Raw genomic sequence first — 22,018 nt, forward strand, 5'->3', positions numbered from 1 at the left:
TAATTCCACCTGTTTCAGAACCTCTAGCTCCAACATCACTATAGGCTCAGTCTTCATTAAAAAAAGGTTGTATATTGCATTGTATGCCTAATGTTTGCTACTTATTTTGCACTGTGTTAGACCCAGTGGTGGACAGTAACAGAGTAAATTTACTTGAGTACTGTACTTAAGTACATTTTTTGAGTATCTGTACTTTACTTAAGTATCATTTTTGGGGGAACTTATTACTTTTACTCCACTGCATTCAGAAGACAATTATTTTCATTTTTACTCCACTACTTTTCTATCAATGCTCTAGTTACTCACTACTTTTGCTTAGAAGCCAGCTCATGAATTTCCATCTCTTTTCTGAAATCGGATCCCAAAGACAGTAAAATGTGTTTGTGTAGTTCTGTTTGAAAACACAGAGCAGTTCATTTAGAGGTGGTAATGATGGTTATAATTCTCCACCTTAGCACCCATGGCCATATCTTCAGCCTGTGTGAGAGGTTTTTGAAATTAAGAATGATACGTACCTTTTGAAATGTTCTCCCTGTTTCCCACTCTGCACAAACATACAAAAATGAAAGGTCCAACCTGAGAAAGCGTGTTGAGCTAAGTAACATTTGTTTCATTCCAGATGAACATTTCAAACTAAGTTATCTGTGCTTGGAGTAACTTAGTTTCTGTTTTATATTCCATGGTATAGTTTTTAAAGATTTCAAATAATGATTTCTAAGTAAACATAATGTAACAGAATGTACTCCTATGTATTCTTGACCGCCATCATGCTTTGTGAAAATACAAAGTTTTGAGATATTTTAAAAAGTACTTCAGTACTTTAACTCAAGTAAAATTTGACAGAGCAACTTTCACTTGTATTGGAGTAATATTTGACCTGGATTATCCTTACTTTAACTTGAAGCTGTGTACTTTGTCCACCACTGATTATATCATCCTTAAGCTCATTATCCATCATTTTATTATAAGGGATGAGCTGTCACTGTAGAAAATCCCCTAAGCATCATCATCATCTATCCATAGGATATATTCATATGAAGCTTCTACTCACTGCTCAATGATGTTTAAAGTGCAGTCGGTGCAGTCACAAACTGCCACCTCTCTCTCATGCTAATCCATGTTAAGGAACATGAAATAAAATATGTAAGACTGTAGTTTGACATCAGACCACATTACCCAGAATGCCATGTGGGAGCGAAAGTCGCCGCACCTTCGCCGGGTGGAGCTTGAGAACGTGGGAACGTTTGTGGGTTGCTGCGGGTTGCTGCTGCTGCTGCTGCTGGAGGAGTAAAAACTGTTTGACAGGGAGGTGAGCCGACCTGTGAGAGGGGGATTACATACGAGAGGAGAAGTTTTTAGCGTGTCTGTGACAGTTTCCGAGTCAACTTGGAGGTAGACTCGAGCGCGACAAATGATTTGTACGAGTGTAAGCAACAGGGCACAGAGCGAAATGTCAGGGATTGTTTCAGCCGTGAGCAGAGGGAAGCGCGACTAGTACACCGCAACGCGGAAAATATTCAGGGGGGTGAGAATGCGAATGGTGCGAAGATACCGAAATCAAACAAAATGGAAACGATGTAGCGTCGCTGCGGCATTTCATATAGCTAGAACTAACGTTAGAGTAGAGAATAGATAGCTAAGGAGCTAGCAGGTTAACTAACATACATGTAAAGTTATTCCCCGGAGCCCGGAGGCGTCTGTTGAATCAGAGGAGTTCATCAATATCACGAAATCAAAGAAGATCAACAAGAAGATGCTACGGAGAGGACTGAATCGTTTGGTATGTGTGCCCTGGCATTAACACACACACACACACACACACACACACACACACACACACACACACACACACACACACACACACACACACACACACACACACACACACACATATATATCTATACACTCATTACACCCTGCTGCTCTTCCTGCTAGCGTTTTATCTGCTGTGATTTGCCCTGAAAGAATGCAACATGGCATTTCCCAGTCATCCCCCCCCCTTCCTCCTGTCTTTTCCTGTCACATTCATGAGAAACTACCGTGCATAAAACAAACTGTTACTCCACATTTCCTGGTAACACGAAGCAGCTGGTGTCTCACTTCGTTAGCTGAATGCTAGTTTAAGTTCCCAAAACAGCCAGGAAGTCACGACAGATGTACGCTGGTGTTAGCTGTAAGTGAAGAGTCGTGAAAATACACTTTAAGGTCACACAAGGGAAACTGTCTGCCTGCTTTCTGCCATGGAAGCTCACCTTCTTACAATCTGGTCAATTTCAGGTCAGCTCAAACTTTATTACAAGCTTACTTCAAATAAAATATAGCACAATTACTACACATCTACAGAAGCACAGTCAAGTTCATCACTTTGAGAGTAGCTATGTACAAATGTGTGCACAGGCATCTGTACTCCATTAATGGAACTGGTTACAAACAGAACTGTACAGGATGCTGGACTGGACCAAAATGCCATTCTCAATGCCAGAGTTGGCCATAACCGACTTGGTGCCTTAGGCAAGATCTTAACTGGTGCCTCTTGTAATGTAACCAGCTCCAACAACAATCACATCACATATGCACTTAAAGACAACTGACATACAGCTTAATGTACAGGTTTTCTTCATTTAAAAGAACATTAATAAAATGGTAACAACACTGATATGAAGCAGGAAAAAATACAATTTCAAAGTACATAATGTAATAGTAGTAGAATTTATTCAGTCTGTATATAAAACAATTCTTTTCACAGTGCAGAAACTTTCAACAAAGCAACAGTAATGCATTCAGTGATGACTGAAAATGCATAGCCAGAAGTAAAATGCGTTTTTAAGCCTACATTTTCTATCTAATTAAGCTACCAGCTTCCAAAGTGTAAAGGAAACAACAAAAACAAAACAAAAACAAGTAAATCATGAACACTCATAACCTTCAAAAACTGCTTTGGAAACCTTTTTTTTTTTTTTTACAAACCCAAAGGTGAATCACGCTTTTAAATGTTTACTGGCATTAATCCTCAATTTAACCCAAAATTAAATTAGAGAAAATAATATTGTTATTCCTGTTATCTTTAAATTTTCACGGGCCGGCCCTGCTCAATGCCATCAAGTCAACAAAAATTCCCAAGATTCCTCAAAACAGCTGGGAGAGAACATTGACTTGTGCAGCTACAAACATTTCACTTGCACTGCACCACCCAAGACACTTCCCAAATCATCATTAAGTTACTTGTAGTCTCTGCAAGCTTGCTTTCTTATAGCTTTCCATAAGTGTGCAGTATACAGAGGCATATGTCTGCATTACATCTTAATACAAACTAAACCTGCTCACAAGGATGTTTGTTTGCTTGTGCATACATCTTGCACTCTTGGCTGTAAATATTAACATTGTTTGTACATTTTCAGATACAGGTTTTTGACCCCATTATAACATCAGTGTTATTATTTACTGACACCCCCCCCCCCCCCAGGAAATAACCATGTTTAATCCTCTGGTGGTATAGATTAACTAAATTTCATATCATGTGCAGCACCATACATGTAGCATACAGTCAACAGCACTTCTAGGATTGTTATCTATATTGCTACTAATCATGCACCAGAAATACAGGATATCATCAAATCCTCAAATGTACAGTGGTAAAAACAGCCCACCTGTATATTATGTAAAACAGCCTTGAAACTGAAGCTAAATTAAGAGCGCATCAGCTTGTCTCCAGGGACCTGGGCTTCTTCTCTCTAAGGTCTCGCAGACTAAAAATATACACTTTGTAAATGCACAAAGGCATGCATTAACCATATGTCTTCCCCTGAGTAACCTTCACGGTCAACATTAGTCAGTTGGTATAGATTGACAAGAAATCAATCGGCTACAAATTTGTCATTTGACTATTGCAGCCATAGCACTTAGTATATCACTGGGTTTAGTTTTCCAGATCCTTGAATGTGAGAATTTGCTGCTTTTAATAGAAGTTGTATTCTTTAAATAGAATGTGTTTGGACTTTTGACAAAATAGGACATTTGAAGATATTACCATGGTGTTTTGGAACTTGTGAAAGCAACTTTACAGTTGTTTTTTGTACTTAGACTGACAAATGATCAATTTAAAAAGAAAAATAAACAACAGCTTGATCAATGATAATAATAATATGCAGCTCTCCTGAGGATCAATCAATCAAGCTTTATTTACATAGCACCTTTTATACATTTCCAATGCAACCCAAGGTGCTTTACTGCGATTGAAAAACAAGATAGAAGCAGAAATAAAATAACAGCAAGACATATTAGGGGAAGATAATAATAATAATAATAAAAAAAAAAATAATAATAAAATAAAAATGAAATAAAAAAATATAATAATAATAAAATAGACACTAATGCACACCAAAAATAAAACATGTGTAATTAAAATAAGTTAAAGCATCAAAATTAAGAATACAAATAGTTCAAATAAATAGATTGAAAAAGGGTTAGGATAAGAGTTGAAAATAAAACTAAGGCTAAAAATATCATTAAAACTGAGTACATAAATAAAAATAAATAAATGTATAAAAATAGAATAAGATAACAGTTAAAATGACTACAATAATAAAGCATCATTTAAATCAACATTACAGTAACAAGTAAGTAATACAATTGTTAAACCCTACATAAAAGCCAGACTGAATAAATATAAATAGGATGCAAAGTAGTTGTCATTAATCTTGCTCCTGTGATGCTTTGTGCAGCAGCTGGATTAGTTCAAAACAAAGAAGTTGGTTTTCTGCCAGCATGAACTGCTGTGACATCATTTTTCAGGATTGGTCAATTTAATGCCTACCCTTTTAAAGTTCCTCCATTGGTTTCATTGCCTTCCTCATACGTTAATCAGTCATGGGCTGGCTAGTTGAGAATGGAGTAACTCTCCGCAAGGCCAGGTTTATAAATGCTAAACCCCCTTTACTGCTCCTTTATCATCCTCTTATGCACCAGTAACCTGTTGTCACTGCTGGGTTGAATCCCCCAAAGGCTCTGTGAGCAGTATAGATACTGACAGTGAATAAGGGGAAGCAATATAATAATTATAGTGCCTGACCCTCCTCCTGGCCTCCCTCTAAGTGTTGCCAGGTCAGCTGGTTTTCCTGCTTCTGGAGAGGATTGCTGCTGTAATTTCTCTTCAGTGTGAGCTGTAAATAATATTTTGTGCCGAGCAGCCAGCCACACTGTCATTGATGCTCACAGTGTCGTTATCTCAAGCTCTGGCTCCCTGCCTCCTGATTCACACTATCCTTCCGTTGCCCGCGGGAGGTTCATGTGCATCACGAGGAGGGAGAATGATGCAGAGAAAAGGGGGATTGCCTGCTCATGCCAGAAGGCACAGAAGAGGCTCCATGTGCCTCACTTGACTCTCCCACTATGGTGCAGCGTGCCACTAACACCCTGAGTGTGTCTTTGGAAAATCATTAAAGATGGCTGTGGGAACGATTGAGGCAGGGCTTTTTTTTATTGGGAGGGGGGGCTCCAGAGGTTGTAATGCTCTGACAGGAATGCAAAACCACACACTTCCCTTTGATGTTCGTTCAAGCCCTTGAAGGCAGCAGTGTGATCTGTGAGAGGTGGAGCCTGGCGGAAATGTGATAGTATTCATGGAGGGAGCCCCTGCCTCGAGTCGACTGCATGGAGAACAGTACCGACCCATGAAAACACCGTCGCCCAGGCAGCACCTCTCAATATCTTTTTTTTAGGCCTCCACCTCCTCCTACTCTCTGGCTTGATGAAATCACACATGTGAAGCTTTTAGGCTTTCTGTTTGACTTTGTTGTAGTACTGTTAAAAATACTCCACCTACTCCGTTTTGAAGTACGCCCAAGCTGCAACTTCGCTGCAGCCCTGTTCACAGTTGGAGACTCCACAGGTGCTCACATCCTGCGCACAATGGTAGGATGTAGTCACACTGACACCAATGGAGGTGCTTTGTGTTTCGGTTGTATAATAATAGATCTGAGTGTGGAAACAATCATTCATTGAGTTGATTTATTGAAGAAAAAGTACTTTGATAATCTGCTAATCTTTAAAGTCCTTTAATCCAGTCATTTTCTGTGTGGATTTATACTCCTTTTGCTGTCCTGAAATGTCCTCATGAAGTTTATTTATAAATAATTCATCAAGGAACTAATTGGCAGATTAATTGCCCATTAAAACATTGTACGTTGGTGGCAGCCATTAAAGAGAACTGGCGAGGAATATCTAAAGTTAGATTGAGCATTTCATAGTTTAAATTAAATTTTCCTGTGTGGTGTAAGATGTCAAAGTTGGTTTAATTTAGCATCGTATGCCTACAAGTAGACATGCATTTTAATAGCAGCCTCTTGGGGCTCCTTAGGCACAAGTTGTGGACCACTCACAGACTCTAATGTGTTTTGTCTCACTTGCATTTTCAAACACAACAAGAGATTTTAGCAAACGCGTTTTATTTTTTTTCTGCTGTGGTTTCGATTTCAATTTATAGGCACTACAGGGATGTCATGGCTTTTACACAACTCATCTCCATAACATAGAACATCCACCTTTGATGCATTATGCGTCTTTCTTACAGCCTGTCATAGCTTTGAAGCACACCTTTTGAGGGGGGATTTTATTCTAAGTCTGAGGGGGTTCTCCATGTTACTCTCTATCATGCTAATCCAGTTATGTTCTAAGGCCCGCAGAGTGAAATATCCTCTGCCTCTGCTCAGGGTGCAGCTCTACTCTGGTACTCCTCTATCTCAGTTGGGCTTCCCCCTCACCTCTCTGCCCTCCTCTCCATCTCTGTTCAGTCTATCCACCCCGCTGCAGGGTGAATGATGCACTGAGGCCTGCTAGTGTCAGATGTGTTTCTACTTGACTGTGACCCAGGCACCATAAGCAAGCCCTCGCCTGGCAGGAGATGAAGTTGTGTGTGAAGGATTGCATGTCAGATGTGTTTGGAAGCACTGGGGTTCTTTAAACTAGTTTCTCAGGTCAGCCAGGAGTGTCCCCAGCTCTGGGATGTTTACACTCAAACCTGTTTGCAAATGATGACACACACACACACAACCACACACACACAGACATCAAACACACACACCAAACACACGCACCTGCAGTTTAATGTGATTACGTACAAACAGCTTTTCCTAAACGCACGATTAGGGCTGTTATGAGTTGATATGAATACCTGTTTGAATACCCGCAACAAAATTGAACTCCTGGGCATCCATAGTTTTACTACCACACAGCTGACTATGCAAGGAAGTCATTAAAAGTCATTTAACAGACCAACACTCGACACACTGATAAAGAACCTCTTATAGCCTGTTCTATCGCTGTGTTGTCATTTGCTGTGCTCGCTCTCTTCACTGTCTCTATAGCCCCGTTTCCACCAAGCGGTTCAGTTCGGTTCGTCTCAGTACGGCACGCTTTTTGTGGCGTTTCCATTGACTAAAACCGGGACAGGTCCCCAAGTTACCAAGCCGTACCGTCTCACTTTTTGGTACCCTTCTGTTGGGGTGCCAGACATACCGATCTGACCCCAGAAGGTGGAGATAGAAACACTGCAGTCTGTTGGTTGGTCCAAAGAATCATCACTTCCTGTGCGACAGCGGTAATAAAGAACAACACATAACCCCGCCATGTTTAAATCTCCCGTGGACTTCTGGAAGATAACTTTTTTGTTTGGAAAATGGCGTCAAGAAACAGCGTTCCATGGTAGACCGCGGAGGTGCAGACTTTCCTTGCGTTTTTCTTCTTCATTGCATTTATTAGCGGGGTACATTGTGTTGCGCTGCCATGACGTCACACTATTACGTAGCTGACACGGCTATCGGCATCTGGCTTACATGCCGCCCACCAAGTAGGGCATGGTTGGCCGTGGAAACGCAAACAGGATCAGGCGTTACCGATCCGACCCGTACCAAACTGTACTGATCCATACCAGACCGCTTGGTGGAAACGAGCCTGCTGCTCTCTTTTCCTTGCAGTAGTGTGGGGTTGAAACTAGGACTGTAGATCTGTCTTTTCCACACTACCCTTTGTAAAAAAATAACACAGATTGTTTCCTTTTGAAGCACATGTTATTGAAAAGTCAGTATTCAAAACTTTACCCTGCATCAGTTTTACCATGGGGAGCTAATGTTTGGCTCAGCAATAAAAGAAGGATTTTATTATGAGTGCTTGGTTCTAATTTCAAGCTTCAAAGTCACTCAATAATGTCAAATGCACCTTTTGCTGTTTTCACTTCTTGATTCTGGTTTTGCTGTATTATCCTCTGAGCTTCCAAGCGTTCTAAATGTATGTTCTGTTTTGCATTCAGGTCAGTCTTTCTTCTGCACACTCCTCACATCTGTGAGCAGCTAGTAGCACCTGTTGGGAACATATTAGGAGCTTTTATGAACTGATGAGGTACAAGAGTCTTTGAACAGACTTGTCACTTTTGGGTGAGTAATTAGGCTAAGAGTGCATCTGAAGGCCACGGACCGCACAAAGCATGCAGGGGCCGTTTGATTTATCAGGCTCTTTTTGATTAGGAGAGATGCGTATTGATTAGGGCCGTGCTCAGTTTTGCCGCTATTAGTCTTGTATCGCGAACAGGCTGGCGAACAGAATTGCTTACTCTGATTTCTTCCTCTTCCTTCCTCTCTCTCCGTCTGGTCTCCTGCATTCTGCCCAGTAATGGAAACCCAGCCAAAGGAGCTCATCTGCAACACACAGCAGGATAATAAATATATTTAGCGTGAGGAGGAGGGGGAGGGAGAGAGGGAGAGAAGGCGGCAGTGAAAAGGAATAAACGGCTGGCTGTGGGGTAGTGGGCTGATGAAATATAGTGGAAAGCCCTGCGTGACTCAAACCAGAGGGGTGGACCTGTAGCCTCTTTGCACCTCTCCCATCTCCTTCTCCACCTAATGGACAGGCTTTCTCAGGCTTCCTGCAGTGGTTAACATTGGAGTGGGCGGGTTTGCTTGGATACAAGGGGACCACGGATGGCTTTTTGTGGCAATTTTCCACTTCCCTTTAAAAGCGAGGTTGAATTCTCAGTTTGTACCTCTAAATAATTCAAGTTGCTTCATTTATTTTGAATTCTCCTCACATCGCTCCTCCCTTTTCCTGACCCCACGTACCTTCGCAAGGCTCGCAGCACTCAAAATGCATCCTCATCATCCATATATGTATAAAGGCTCATCCAGAGATTTTTTTTTCTTCCTGTGCCATGCTCCAGCTCTAGCATTACCCAGAGAGCATCGCAGTGAGATGTGAAGGGAATGCTGAGATGTGTGGGGGGATGTTTTCTTTCTCTCTCTCTCTCTTTCTCTCTCTTTTTTTGGGTCTGTGTCTATCTCGCTCTCTGTGTCTGAGCACGCAGGGAGAAGCAGAAACGGCGGCATCTGTGATGTTTCGTCTTCCCGGTTTTCCTTTGTCACCTGAAATGATAGGGTACGACGCTGACACAGAGAAGAGGAACCGCAAAGTCCCCCGTGAGGATTTACGGAGAGCTGGAAGGAAGATGATCATGCCCTCCCCCTCTCCCCACACATGCTCGTATGAACACCTCGGTTAAGCATCAGCCTACAATTATTATCTCTACGGTGAGGCAGGCAGGCAGGCAGGCAGGCAAGCAGGCAAGCAGGCAAGCAGGCATTGCTCAGTCACAGGGAGAAAAATGAGTCTCTTAAAAGTGGTCACAGTTCAGTGGGAGGAAAAGCTTGGTGAGGAAACCCAAATCAAGCGTGCTCCTGTGAGCAAAAGGAGGAAAGAGCCACATTGATTTTCGTCATTAGTCTCGTTAGCCTCCTATGCAGTGTCTTTGGATAATTAATTGAAAAGCAATTACAGCCAGTGTAGTTTGGTACATTATTAAAGATAATGTCATCAGTAGGGTTGAAGCTGAGATGGAGATTTTTTTTCTTTAAAGCCTGTCAGCATTAGGATGTACTGTTAATGCCTTTCTGTTGTTATTGCATGGCTCTCTGCCAGTGGATGAAAGCCATTGTAGTGTGTGTGCAGTTTAGTGAAGTTACTGCCCGTACAATTTGTCGAAAAAAGCAGCTGGATCAAGCAACTTCTTCTTAGTCGCTGAATCTGGTGATTTGTCGCACACACGCACACTAAAACAGAGTACAGAGAGTATGTGCACTTGGCTGGAAAAACCATACTCCATTTATGGCTACACTACTTTAAATTCTCTTTAATTATAGATTAAAGTGTGACTAGGCTGCTGCTCAAAATGTGTTCACTTTTTCCTCGTCTTGGAACACAAAGTGTCTCCGGTTAGAGGAACCCTCTTCACTTTTGTCATTTACTCGAGGACTTACTGAGACAGAGGATGGAAGCTCAGGGGACAAAGTTCGAGCAAGAGAAGGTGGAACAGAACGGGATCAAAACCTGAAGCAGAACCGCTGTAAATGAGTGCTTTAAAACTATAAACCAGTTAGAATATAACTCAGGAAATGAATGCAAAACTTGCTCTTCGGTTTGTTTCGTTAGGCCTTGCGTGTTTCTTGTTGTCTGTGTTGTCAGTAAGGTGCTGTTTTTGGTAATAGTGTGCCTCTGTTGCCCACAGACCTTCGTCAGCATTGTGTGACTTGCTTGCACATTTCCTGTTGTAACGTCTACAGCCTCAAGTTTGATGTCCACAACACTTTTTACCAACCACCTCTGCTGTCAAACAATAGCTAAGGGCTACAGGTCTCCCCTCTGATTATTTGCATAGCTTTTATCCACATTGTGCAGAGACAGAAACCTAGAAGCAGGTCAGTTCCCTGTTTCAACAAAGGCCTTCTATTTCACAGCTGCTTGTTATTCAGTCGCAGAATGTCTGTGTTTTTTTTTTTTGATGCAACACATTTCAAAAAGCTGTCAGTAAGCCATGGGGCGTTGCAACACTGGTATGAAAATTATCTGTCTGTGGCTTTTTTTTTGAGGCGACCAAATGATTGAGGAAGCTGCTCCCAGTGTGAGATCTAGATGAGTTTCCCCTCCTCCCCCATTGTCGAGGGACACGGCGTAATGTAGGCCAGTACCAGCCCATGGTACAGTACTCTCTGTGTCTCCTACAGCTGCAGGGATGCTAGCTGAACAATGGGCTTTTTGCCTATCCACAACAGCTCCTTAGGATCAGCCCTCAGTTCAAGTTGGACCATGATTACACTGTGGTGCCATTCATCACTGTGAGCAAATAGTGCGGACAGGGGAGAGAGTGGATATGGGGTCGGTAGACTGTGGTGTAGGCCAAGTGCTGATGAGCCCATGATGGAGGTAACTTGAGTTTAGTTTCACTTTGGGGGTAATTGCTGTTCTATTACTTGGTTTGGCAGCCTAATTCGTTAACATCCAACCCAAAAGTGAGGCACAAAGATATTATACAGTTGTGTTTATTAATTTTCTTAACACCTGTGGGTTAAATATGTGAACTTCAGTTGAAAGATGATAAAAAAGATGTAGTATTTTAATGCTATGGAATGCTACACATTGCTTCCCCAGCAGGTAAGTGAGGTGAATAATTCAAGTCGGGTTTTCTGTGGTCAAAAAAGATGAATTTAATAACTCTAACACTTGAATAAAAAAAAGAGTCTTTGTGCTGAAATTAGACAAATTACTGGTGTGAAATAGCTTCATCAAGAGCTCCTTTGTTGCAGGGAAAATGCATCAAAAGGTGAATACTTTTTTAAAAACCGCTGCTGTGACAAACTTTTGATTCTGGTTTTGATGTTAATGCTTCTCAGTGCTATATTTTCCTTCAAAAGATAACCTAGCTTTTGTAAAAATGCTCAGCTGCCTCGGCAATGAGCACTTGGATGTATAATCAAAACTGAGGGAGTCACAATTAGTGAGACAGAGTGATCATGCTGGAAGAGGACAGGCAAGTGGGCTGACAAGAAAAGACAGAGGATGAAAAAGCGGCGAGTGCCAGATAGAGCACTGCAATGACTAACAGCATTGACTCACTGCGTGCATCTTTCCCCTCGCATTCAAACATTCATCACTCAGCGCCATTCAGCCTGTCATAGAACCAACTTTATGTTGCAGTTATGCTGTTTTTACTGTTGTCATCAACATTTCTTCGAGCAGTTTACTCACGGTTAAGCATTTCGCTTTGGCATTCCCTCAGCCCACTACTCTTAGACAACAGTTTTAAGTGTTCCGGTTGAGATGTATTACTCTGAAGTCATACGTCTCCTTTTAAAGCTTCCTCTGTTATGTGGAAAAGCTGCTAATAGGTACTGCATTAAGCTGCAGATATGGTTGACCTGTAGTGAATCCACTTGCGCTGAGAGCAACATCATAAAACCTGATAGCAGAGAGATAAGATGCACTCGGAGCAGATGTTGTTACGTCGTAGGAAATGATAAGGCACCGAGGCACTCTCTCACACACAGCCCACTCTCCTCATGTACTGCTAAAACTGAATGAGTAATTAGACAGCGCGCGGCTTGGATCATTTTTACTCAGAGAATTACATGATATGGATACTGAGGTCAACCACGAACACGGACTTAACAACGGTTCTGTCGTTCTCACTGTGCTGCAGAGTGTTATTGGTACACGTGCAGGACATAAAAAAGTACAAGCGCAGGTCCCCGGCGCTCTCTCTTCTTCACACAGCTCCCTCACACCTCATTAAATGTTTAAGTAGATTTTCTTAGTGGATTCTTTTGGAGCTTAATGGCACAGCTCCTGCATTCCTGACTGAATGAGCTTGGTGTTTTATTTTGTCCTCTGAATCCATGTTTCAAAACCACATAGTAGATTTATCAGAACAAAGCAAAACCACTCTATCTACTTAGGATTTATTTATTCTTTTTCAGATTGCTTCAGCGACTTTCTAAGAAAGGCATCAATTTAGCTTGACCACAGAGCGTAGCGGGGTATATAATCCTTGCTGTCATCGCATAACGTACTGTCATCTGCCATATTTTCTACACATCACGGTTTCATCTCTATTTACTGTTTGCTTAGAAAAAACTTGTCAGATTAACTTGCCTGACACCAAACACTCCTCGTCTGAAGATACACATGTAAGCTGTCTGAGCTGAGCTTCGGTTAAAAGCTCGACACAAAGCTAAATAACTAAAATACAAGAGTTATTATGCATTTGCTGTCCAAAGCAGACCTTGGAGCCAGAACCACTCATTGTATGCTCTCTAAAAAAATGTGTGGGCCTTAAATGGTAACTGTAAAGGGGCTATGTCAAAAGTAATCTCTATTTACAGATTGTATAAAAATGTTGGATCTGTAGGCGGGGGCATGGATTTTAGTATGGAAAGAGCTCTGGTTTCCTTTTGTAGTAAGTTTGTTGGCCAAGAAGCATTGACCAATCACGTATCAGCAGGCCTTGGTCTGTGGAGGGTAGACGTTCTGTATCAAGAGTAATGCAGGTTAACCACAAAGTGATGCAACAACATCCTGACTTCTATCTAAAGGGTTTGTTATCTTTAGTTTGATATCTGCATGCAAGTGCAGCTCACTATCTGTTTTAGATTACAAGTTTTCACCTAACCAACAAATATGCTTGACACTGTGCAGCAAAAGCCAATCGGTTTTAGGATTTCCTGACTTTCTGGAATGCATCTGAAATGTTAGATCGCACGTCTTTTCCAGAAACAAGCTTTTTAAGAGGCTCTCCTGCTCTTGAGGATGGACTTGACAAAGCTTGCATTTTTACTTTCTACAGTTTGCATCATGGTATTATATAGACACGCTTTCGACCTGTTAAAAGCAAGTATTTTACAATAGGTTGTTTGCATATGATGTCATTTGATGTCCGTTGCGTGGCAGTGCCGTGAAATGCAGATGGGGGTCAGGAAGTGATTTGCACAGTACGGGCTTTCCTCGGTTGCGTCCAACCTGCAAACAAACATTGCAAACAACCTATAGGGACAGGAGTTGGAAACTAGCAAAAGCTATAATCGCTATAAGTGAAGCATCAGTTACTACAGCTGTTTGTAATAGGCAGAAGTTGTACCATGTAATTTGCATTGTCCCTATCAAATAAACTGTATAGATAAATTCATAAAATTAAATAAATGTTTTCTTTCCTCAAACTACTGACGTAACGTAAGCCGCGATGAGTCCTCCATGTGGCTTACTTTTTACAGTGAAACTGAGACTCATCAGAAACAAATCAACAGGCACCACTCCGTGAGATGCAATGAACCAAGAAATGACAGCGTTTATTTTGCTTCGCTTTTCATTTGAACACACAGTCGCTTCTCATGATGCAAACGGGACTGTAAACAATGCAGCGCATAGATAAATAGGTCTTAGCTAGAAGCTGTTTACCGCTAATGCCTGGCTTAACTGAAACGCATGAGGAGTTTAACATCATTCCCAGAGGAATGTCTTTATTAAAGCCCAGAAGTTATGACATTTTCAAGCTAACCATTCACTTTTCTGCTCGTCTTCTAAGGAGGCATAGGAAACACAAGATGATACGTCACAGGGTGAAGTAAATTATTTATCTGAGCTGACTTATTAACGCTAGTTATGCTTTAATACATTACCTCGCCTGAGAACAGGACTTTTCTTTCTTGGTCATGTCAGATTGAGTTTCTTCAGCAGTGGTTCTGTTTTAGATAGATTTAGATTTTCACAGCTATTCACATCATCTTCAAACTACTTCACTTGTTAGTGTTATGATTAAGAGTCCCTTGTAAGCAGAGGCCACATGCTGTCTGTCAAAAGTTACTACAGAATTACAAAATTCACAAAGTTCCTGTCAGAAAGTTACTTTTGTAATGAAGTGTATTACAATGTGAATGGTTGTGAAATGTTCCGGTTCTGGTTAGCTAATGGTGACAAAGCGGCACAGTCACCGAGTAGTGAGATGGTGTGACAGGACACAGTGTCATAAGACCCGAGTCATCATTGGGAGTCTGGCAGCAGCTGAATGCACACTCACAGTCCTTCTGCTCTCAGTGGAGCACCTTTTCCCCCCGTCCTGCCCTCAGCTCATTTCTCAATGTGTGCATAATTCAGTTTAAAGCAAAATTTAATGCAAACTTTCAATTTTCTAATGCACTGTTTATTTCTGACTGAGCAGTTACACCTCAGCTCAATGGAGTATTGGATGTTTGCTTTATTGACCTCCATTCAGGTTTTGGAGCCAATGCTTTTTTCACCCAGGATCCAGCTCCTGTTTGGCATTAAAATACTGGCACTTGATGCTCCAGTTGGCCTAGCTGTTTAAGTGTGCATACTATATACAGAGGCTGAAGTCCTTGTTGTAGCGGGTTGCTGGTTCAGCCGCTATAGCCATGGCCCTTTGCTGCATGTCTTCCCTCACTCTCCACTCCCACATTTCCAGTGTTTCATCAGTTGTCCTATCAATAAACAGAAAACAAAGCCCCCGAAAAAGTAAAAAATAAACAAGTCTTTGACTCTGCCATTTTTGCTTTACTTGCTAACATCATTGGCATAGAATGGTTTTGTTTGACCTTTGACAGCAAGGCAAAGATAATGCAATCAGTTCTATTCTTTCCTTGCATTAGCATTTCTTGTGTGTGGCCTTTAGCTCACTGTTTTGTTGATGAGCATTGCGATCACGTAACTGCTTCAAAATGGAGCGGACCCTATGGTCTGACCCTCATTACATTTTACTGTGAATACGCCACTAAATCAATCGCCATTGAACAGTTATTTTCTTATCTTTAGAGCCCCAAGGCATGGAGAACTTCCTCGTTTCTATATAGAATCAAATTTTCAGCTTGGTTTATGTGCATGTGTGTAAGGGCTAGGGGTGGGAATTGATAAGATTTTATCAATGTCAATGCCATTGTCGATTCTGCTTATCAATCCTATTCCTTATCAATTCTCCTAACGATTCCTGAGTATTTTTTTGAGGAGAAAAAAGTAGTTTTATACAGTCTTCCGCACCAAAAGAAACCATTTAATTTTTTCCAAAAAGTATGTCTGCACAAGACTGAACATGAACATATTCAACTTGAACATGCTGAACAGGTTGACCTCTATCTCGGCCGTGTGAGTCCGAACGTGGCCCTTCTAGCCTGGATGAAAAGACTTTGAATTTGGAGAGGAAAAACGCTTTTCCTCCAGGGGTCATCGCGGAGGTATTTTACCCACTCCCTGTGCCTAATTTTCGGCCGCATGAGTCCTGACGTGGCCCCTGGAGCCTGGAGAAAAATACTTTGAATTCGGAGAGGGGAGAGGTAGGCGGGGGTTCGCCTCCCCGACACGAACATGTTATGGAACCCTTCTCCATTTCAACCCAACGCGAACCCCAAGCTTCGAGGCCGAGTCGAAAATGCTTCAGTATATTTGAGGTACTTGCACCTTTCCATGAGATGACAGCGTTGCACTGATTGCATACAGTATTGTTCTCATCTCTTTTACTAAAATGGAGCCACGCTTTAGACCGCTTCTTCCTCTCCATGTTTCCTTGTTGTTGAAGGAGTTCTGCGTCGCAGAGTGTTTGAAGTAATGCAACGTACCGTGATGCAGCGCAACATGACGGGACGTGACGTTGTGCTGGGAAATGAACTGTAAGAAGAATCGATAACATTTGAGGTGTACAGTTCCGATGGAATTGATCAATTAGAACCGGTTCTAATTCGGATCCGGTTTTCAATTCCTACTCCTACTAAGGGCCAACATTTCCTTTTCAACACCCTCCCTGAGACCAAGCCTTGCTTTGGCATCTTGTAGCGAATGTCCACTTAATCTACATGAAGACTAGTGTGTATTTATCTGATAGGCCTGCACCCTTGAAACTGTGCATTAGCATGGCTCATGTGCATAATCAATCTTAAGGAGATGGGCACAGGTAAAGATTGGCACTAAAAGGGCAGCTAGCCAGCTCTTCCTGTTGGCTGTCTGACCTGTAATAATCCTGGAGCTACAGCCCTTTGCACGTCCTTTGACTCCAGGCTAATTTGCTTTGTAAATTCTTCCATACTTGCACTTCGTGTTTTGTCTGCACAGCCCTTTGTACGTGATTGCTTTCTCTGCTCCTGCGTTCTTTCCTAATGTTATATTAGGTGTTAGCAGTATTGCAGATCCGCAGTGCTGATATTAAATTCGTAGATTGCACAGAGGAAGTATAACTGTCAGCAACACTGCTTCTGATTCAAATAAATGAACAAGATAGTCCGTGGGGTTGTTTTTTGGCTTACTGCACATCCTGAAGGCTTGTTGTTGTTGTTTGATATTGAAAACCTGGATATGCTTGTGTCCTTGGAACCTGTTATACTTCCTTGCTCTCACTCTCTTTCTTCCAACCACTCCCTCTCTCTCTACCTCCTTCCTCTGGCAGCCAGGTTTGTCCGGTCCTGCTGAAGAATTGTCAGTGTGTGTCAAGCGGGTATGAGATGGTAGATTTGACAGCCAAACTGAGGTGTGAATGTTGCTCATGCATAAGAGAGCTCTGAATAAGCCTTAAGTCTGAGCCTCATAACAATGCAAAATTAAGACGAAGATTTGGCCTTTATTTAGTGTTATTTGACCACTAATGAGAAGCAAATGATTGCGTTAGCTAGAGTTATGTAAGCAGTGTTATGTCCCTGCATGCATGAATTAGATCTCAACGCGTTTGAAGCCATTCTTTGATCTAACCTCTCATCAGCAGCAGACTTTGGGCAGCTCCCTGTCCAGGTGGCCGTAATTCACACGACCCCTGGCGCTTGTCCAGTATCAGATGTTCATGGTAATTTGTCTCCCCAACCCACATGTTGCTGGCCTTTATGTTGGAGAAAACAGATCCCCTGCCTGCAAAACTTTAATAATTTACAGATGCAGTAATAGCTGCACAACTTGTTCTTGAGCTGAAAGCACAACTCTGTTTTAGGGTTGGTGGGTAGGGTCCTGTCTTTGTTGATGTTTTTGACTGTTTGAGGTGAAAAGAAGAGATGGTTTGAAACATACATACACTCATGATTTAGTCATTTAATCTGGGAATAGTTTTATCCACTGTGAGGCAGAGAACATGCTTCAGTATGAGAGGAAAGTGAAAGCAAATACTGGTGCTGTAGCCTTGACCGATCCAGTATTCTGCTTTGATCCTCCAGCCTTCAACACGGGACTTCCACCAGATCCGTGTCCAGTCTGTCTCCGATCTGCTGCGGTCCGGCTCTGTGCTCTCTGGTCTGTCAACGCCAACCGGTTGCGTTTTCGGAACGCAGCACAGAGCAGGACTGCCGGACAGCTGGAGTCATGTAACCGAGGTTTTCCCGTGGCAATCACTGAATCAAGGATTCTCCTCCTCACCTCGTCCCTGTTGTCTTTATCAGCCCCTGTTGTCTTTATCAGCCCCTGGTATTATTCTGAAAATTAACCAGGTTTAAATTTTGTTTTGGTGCCTGAAACTATGTAAATTGTCCAAACAAGCTGTTACGTTTTTCAAATCAATTAGGTTGTGATGGTCAGTTGTTTGGTCTGTTGAAGTCCTCCCAACCCGTAATCTTAACATGTAAGATTTGATGTCATGGACCATGACTGACCTCATCCCTATTTGTCTTTAAAGCTGGCAGGGCTGGGTCTCTGCTGTTTCTGAGCTCTGCAGCTGCATCATGAGCATGTGCTATCCATACTGAAAATACCTGATATTTGTGACATTTTACTGACTTTATCCCTCTGGTGCATCAATTTTTCAACAATGTACCAGGGTTGATGAGATTTCCATCTGGTGTTGTTAATAATTGAATGAGTTACTGTATCTTGAGAAGGTCCAAATAAAGATTTCTGTTTTTGTTTTCCGCTCACCTGCTCCCTCTGTGTTCTCTCCCAGCTCTACTTTGAAGCACCAAAATAAATGTGCAGATCTGTTTGTGGTAGTGGAGAGGACACTTGAACAAAATGTTGTTCAACTTCAAAACAAGCTGTTTCTCCATCACCATGAGGTATTTGAACCAACGTGTCAAGTTCATACAAGCTTCATCAATGCTAAAAACAGTTATAAGAGCTGTCCTTTACAATAAAACCCAATCCCCCAAAATAGTTTGAATATTAAACATACAAATACATAAATGTTGTATTTTGAATGAGGACTGCAAAAGTGAACAGCCTTACACGGGACTTCCACCAGATCTGTCTCTGGTCCATTTCTGATCCATCACAGCACTGGATCTGATAGGTTTCTATTCTAGTCAATCTGTTAACCCCCACTGGATCCGCGCCGTTGTGTTCCGGCTGCGTCTCTGATCCTTCTATTTTTGCTGGATGCCGGAGCACGACGCATCAATTCAGCACAGAGCAGATGGAGTCAGGCACCAAAACAAATAAAAACCTGGTTAATTTTCAGAATAAACCACTCCGTGTTATCGTTAGATCGTTTTTAACTTAACTATAACAAAAAAATGTCATTTTGAGCGGAGCTAGGCCTGGAGTCAACAGGTCAGAGGTTTTCAGAGGCTGATAAAGAAATCCTTGATTCAGTGATTGCCGTGGGAAAACCTCGGTCACTTGACTCCAGCTGTCCAGCGGTCCTGCTCTGTGCTGCGTTCCGAAAACGCAACCAGTAGCTGTTGATGGACGAGAGCGCACGGAGCCGGACCGCCGCGGATCGGAGACAGACTGGACACTGATTTGGTGGAAGTCCTGTGTAAGACTCCCCAGAATGTGACCTTTTTAGGCCTCCATAATCTAGTTTATGTGCTTAATTAATAAGGAATAGTTCAATAGTTAGAATAGTTCCATCAAACACATATGCAGAAAACCTTGATAACTGATTTACTACTTGGAACAGTCAACATCTTGAGCATGTTTGTAGTTTACCCTTAAAAGTGGTCAGAATAATTATCCTCCTTGCTGAGATAAGGAACATCCTCGAGCATATGAAAGAAGAGAAAGTGGGAGCAAACATGGGTGCAGTTGCAGTAGCTCTGGCTGATCCAGTATCCTGGCTCTGCTGCTATCGTGATCATGCAGCCCCTGCTAGTGGCTGTTCACCCACAGCCAAAGTCAGGACAGAAACCCCGGCCAGCGAACGAACAGCCCCGCCAAGTTTTCTCCTCTGCACCCGTCAGGACTGGAAAAAAACAGATGAAAAGAAGATGTGTCCTTATGCGTAGTCAGGATTAATTTCAAGTCTAATTTAGTTACAGGATATCTCACTAGTTATCATGCAATATGTATGCGTCTGTGCTCGGGTTTAGCTAGTGGCCTTATTAAACAGACTCAGCATTGTTCAAACATGACTGATCCACTTGAAATCCTCTTATTTAACCATTGTTATTATAAAACTGTAACAATGCTGCTTCATAATCTTTTGTAGAACTATGTAATTAAAGCTCTCACAAGCCTTCAAAGAATGTTAATGAATAATGTTTCCCCTTACAGTCAATAAGTGATGTGTAGTAACAGCCTTAGGTTACTTTACACACTGATTCAGTTACACACAGTGTGAAAGAAACTGATTTCAAATACTTAAATTCTATTTCTGTTCATCGTTTAGACCGTTGTTTATGGGATGTACGTTCGGGAACAATAAAATACAGTGAAAAGCACTCCTGCCTGCCTGCCTGCCTCAGCCTGTGATTCACCTGCCTTTTAAGGAAGAGGAATGTCCCGGCCACCTAATGTTTGGAGTGTGTGTACACATATGTCTGTGTGTTTCTGTGCGTCTCTTTGTGTGTGTGCATATGTAGTACATATCACCCTGCCATCTGCATCACAACAAGACAGCTCCACTCGTAAATCCAAGCACAGCATTTTTCTCCTGGCTGCCTGCATTTATTACTCGTTTATCATCGATGAGTGACCACCTAGGAGAGAGGAAAATGAAGTTATAGTCCTCATGCAGTCACCATTTTGGACTGCTGACCCATGTCATACTTTTCTTTGTCCCCTCTCAGAGGTATTGGCCTGTGCTCAACTTTTTCCAGTAGAGTGCCTTCCAAGTCTTTTTAATTTTCTGCTCCCCAGTAGAAATCCTAATCTCTTAATTCTTGATCTGTGGGTGGACTTTAGGCTTCATCACACTGTAAATGTTTTATGGCCTCTACAAATCCTTGGTGATTATTGTTGATTTGCTGCAGGCTGAAATAACAGTGAACCATAAAGCAAACATGAGCTTTTATTGATTTATTTCAAGTCCTTGTGCTTACCTTAAGGAGACAATTTGAGTCTTTCCTGGTAGGATGTTCTTGTCATTTTACTTGCATGAGATTAACTACTCTTTTACTGTGGACGAGTACCCACATTTTTACTAACATGTCCTCCCTTGTTTTTCTCTTTTCATCTTCATCCTCTCCCACCTCCGCTGCTTCCTCCTCCTCCAGCTTGGCCGCGATGAGAGAAGAGTGGACAGTCGGACTATCTACGTTGGCCATCGGTCATGTTCAACCAATGAGGCGTTCATCCCACCCAAGTTCTGTGATAACAGGATCGTGTCCTCCAAGGTGAGACAGGCACTCACACACACACACACACACACACACACACACACACACACACACACACACACACACACACACACATCTCAGTGCTCTCATCCTGCTGCCTTGAGATGAAATTCATATACCTCTCCGTTTGTTTCTCAGCTCCTCTGCATATTATGCTCCAGCTGCCTTCAGGCATTTTTCTTCTCTTATCTAACACTTGGAATGCAAAATGCACTCTTGAACAGTCCTGAGCATTCCTGTGTCTTTCCTGTCTTTATTCCTCCTCCCACTGCTGCTCCACATGCTCATCCTCGCTCCCAACGGAGGAGGATGATTTGTCTGTCAGGGGAGCAGCCGCTGTGGCAGTGAAATGCATGGCTGCTATTAATTTGCTAGCAGGGTGGGCATTTTCTGTAGTATCCCCCCATGTGCTCTGATAGACCTCACTTCCCTTTCTGCCATTTCAATCTCAGTCCGTCAGCCCTTTGTCAGCGACAGGCTCAGGCAGGTTAGCGTATGGATATGGAGGGTGATAAGGGGAGGGAAGCTCGGTGTGTGAGAGTGAGACGGGAGCGGGATTTATAGTGGTGCAGAGGGTCCCAGTGAGGATGGGCCAATCAATCGGCTCCTGCCAGTATGTCAGGGTAAACAGCCTTTAATTACCCTGGCTGTAGTGTTTATGCTCCTCCATGCCTCCGCTC

At 42.3% G+C, this 22,018-nt stretch overlaps 1 protein-coding gene across 5 annotated transcripts in view; it reads left to right on the forward strand.

Moving 5' to 3' along the window:
• The first annotated feature begins 1,206 nt into the window (after positions 1 to 1,206).
• The window catches only part of atp11c (ATPase phospholipid transporting 11C), a 51,208-nt gene continuing 30,396 nt past the window's right edge, over positions 1,207 to 22,018 (forward strand). For 4 of the 5 annotated variants that reach the window (XM_034689967.1, XM_034689968.1, XM_034689970.1 and 1 more), the window contains exons 1-2: positions 1,208 to 1,780; positions 21,216 to 21,335. In XM_034689967.1, coding sequence (XP_034545858.1) covers positions 1,754 to 1,780; positions 21,216 to 21,335 — 147 coding nt within the window. In that variant the 5' untranslated portion in view covers positions 1,208 to 1,753. Of the gene's footprint in view, positions 1,781 to 21,215; positions 21,336 to 22,018 lie in introns of all 5 variants that reach the window. The other variant, XM_034689969.1, reaches the window with a different exon arrangement.

The sequence above is a fragment of the Notolabrus celidotus genome, chromosome 8 (assembly GCF_009762535.1).
Source record: "Notolabrus celidotus isolate fNotCel1 chromosome 8, fNotCel1.pri, whole genome shotgun sequence".
Classification (NCBI taxonomy): Eukaryota; Metazoa; Chordata; class Actinopteri; order Labriformes; family Labridae; genus Notolabrus; species Notolabrus celidotus.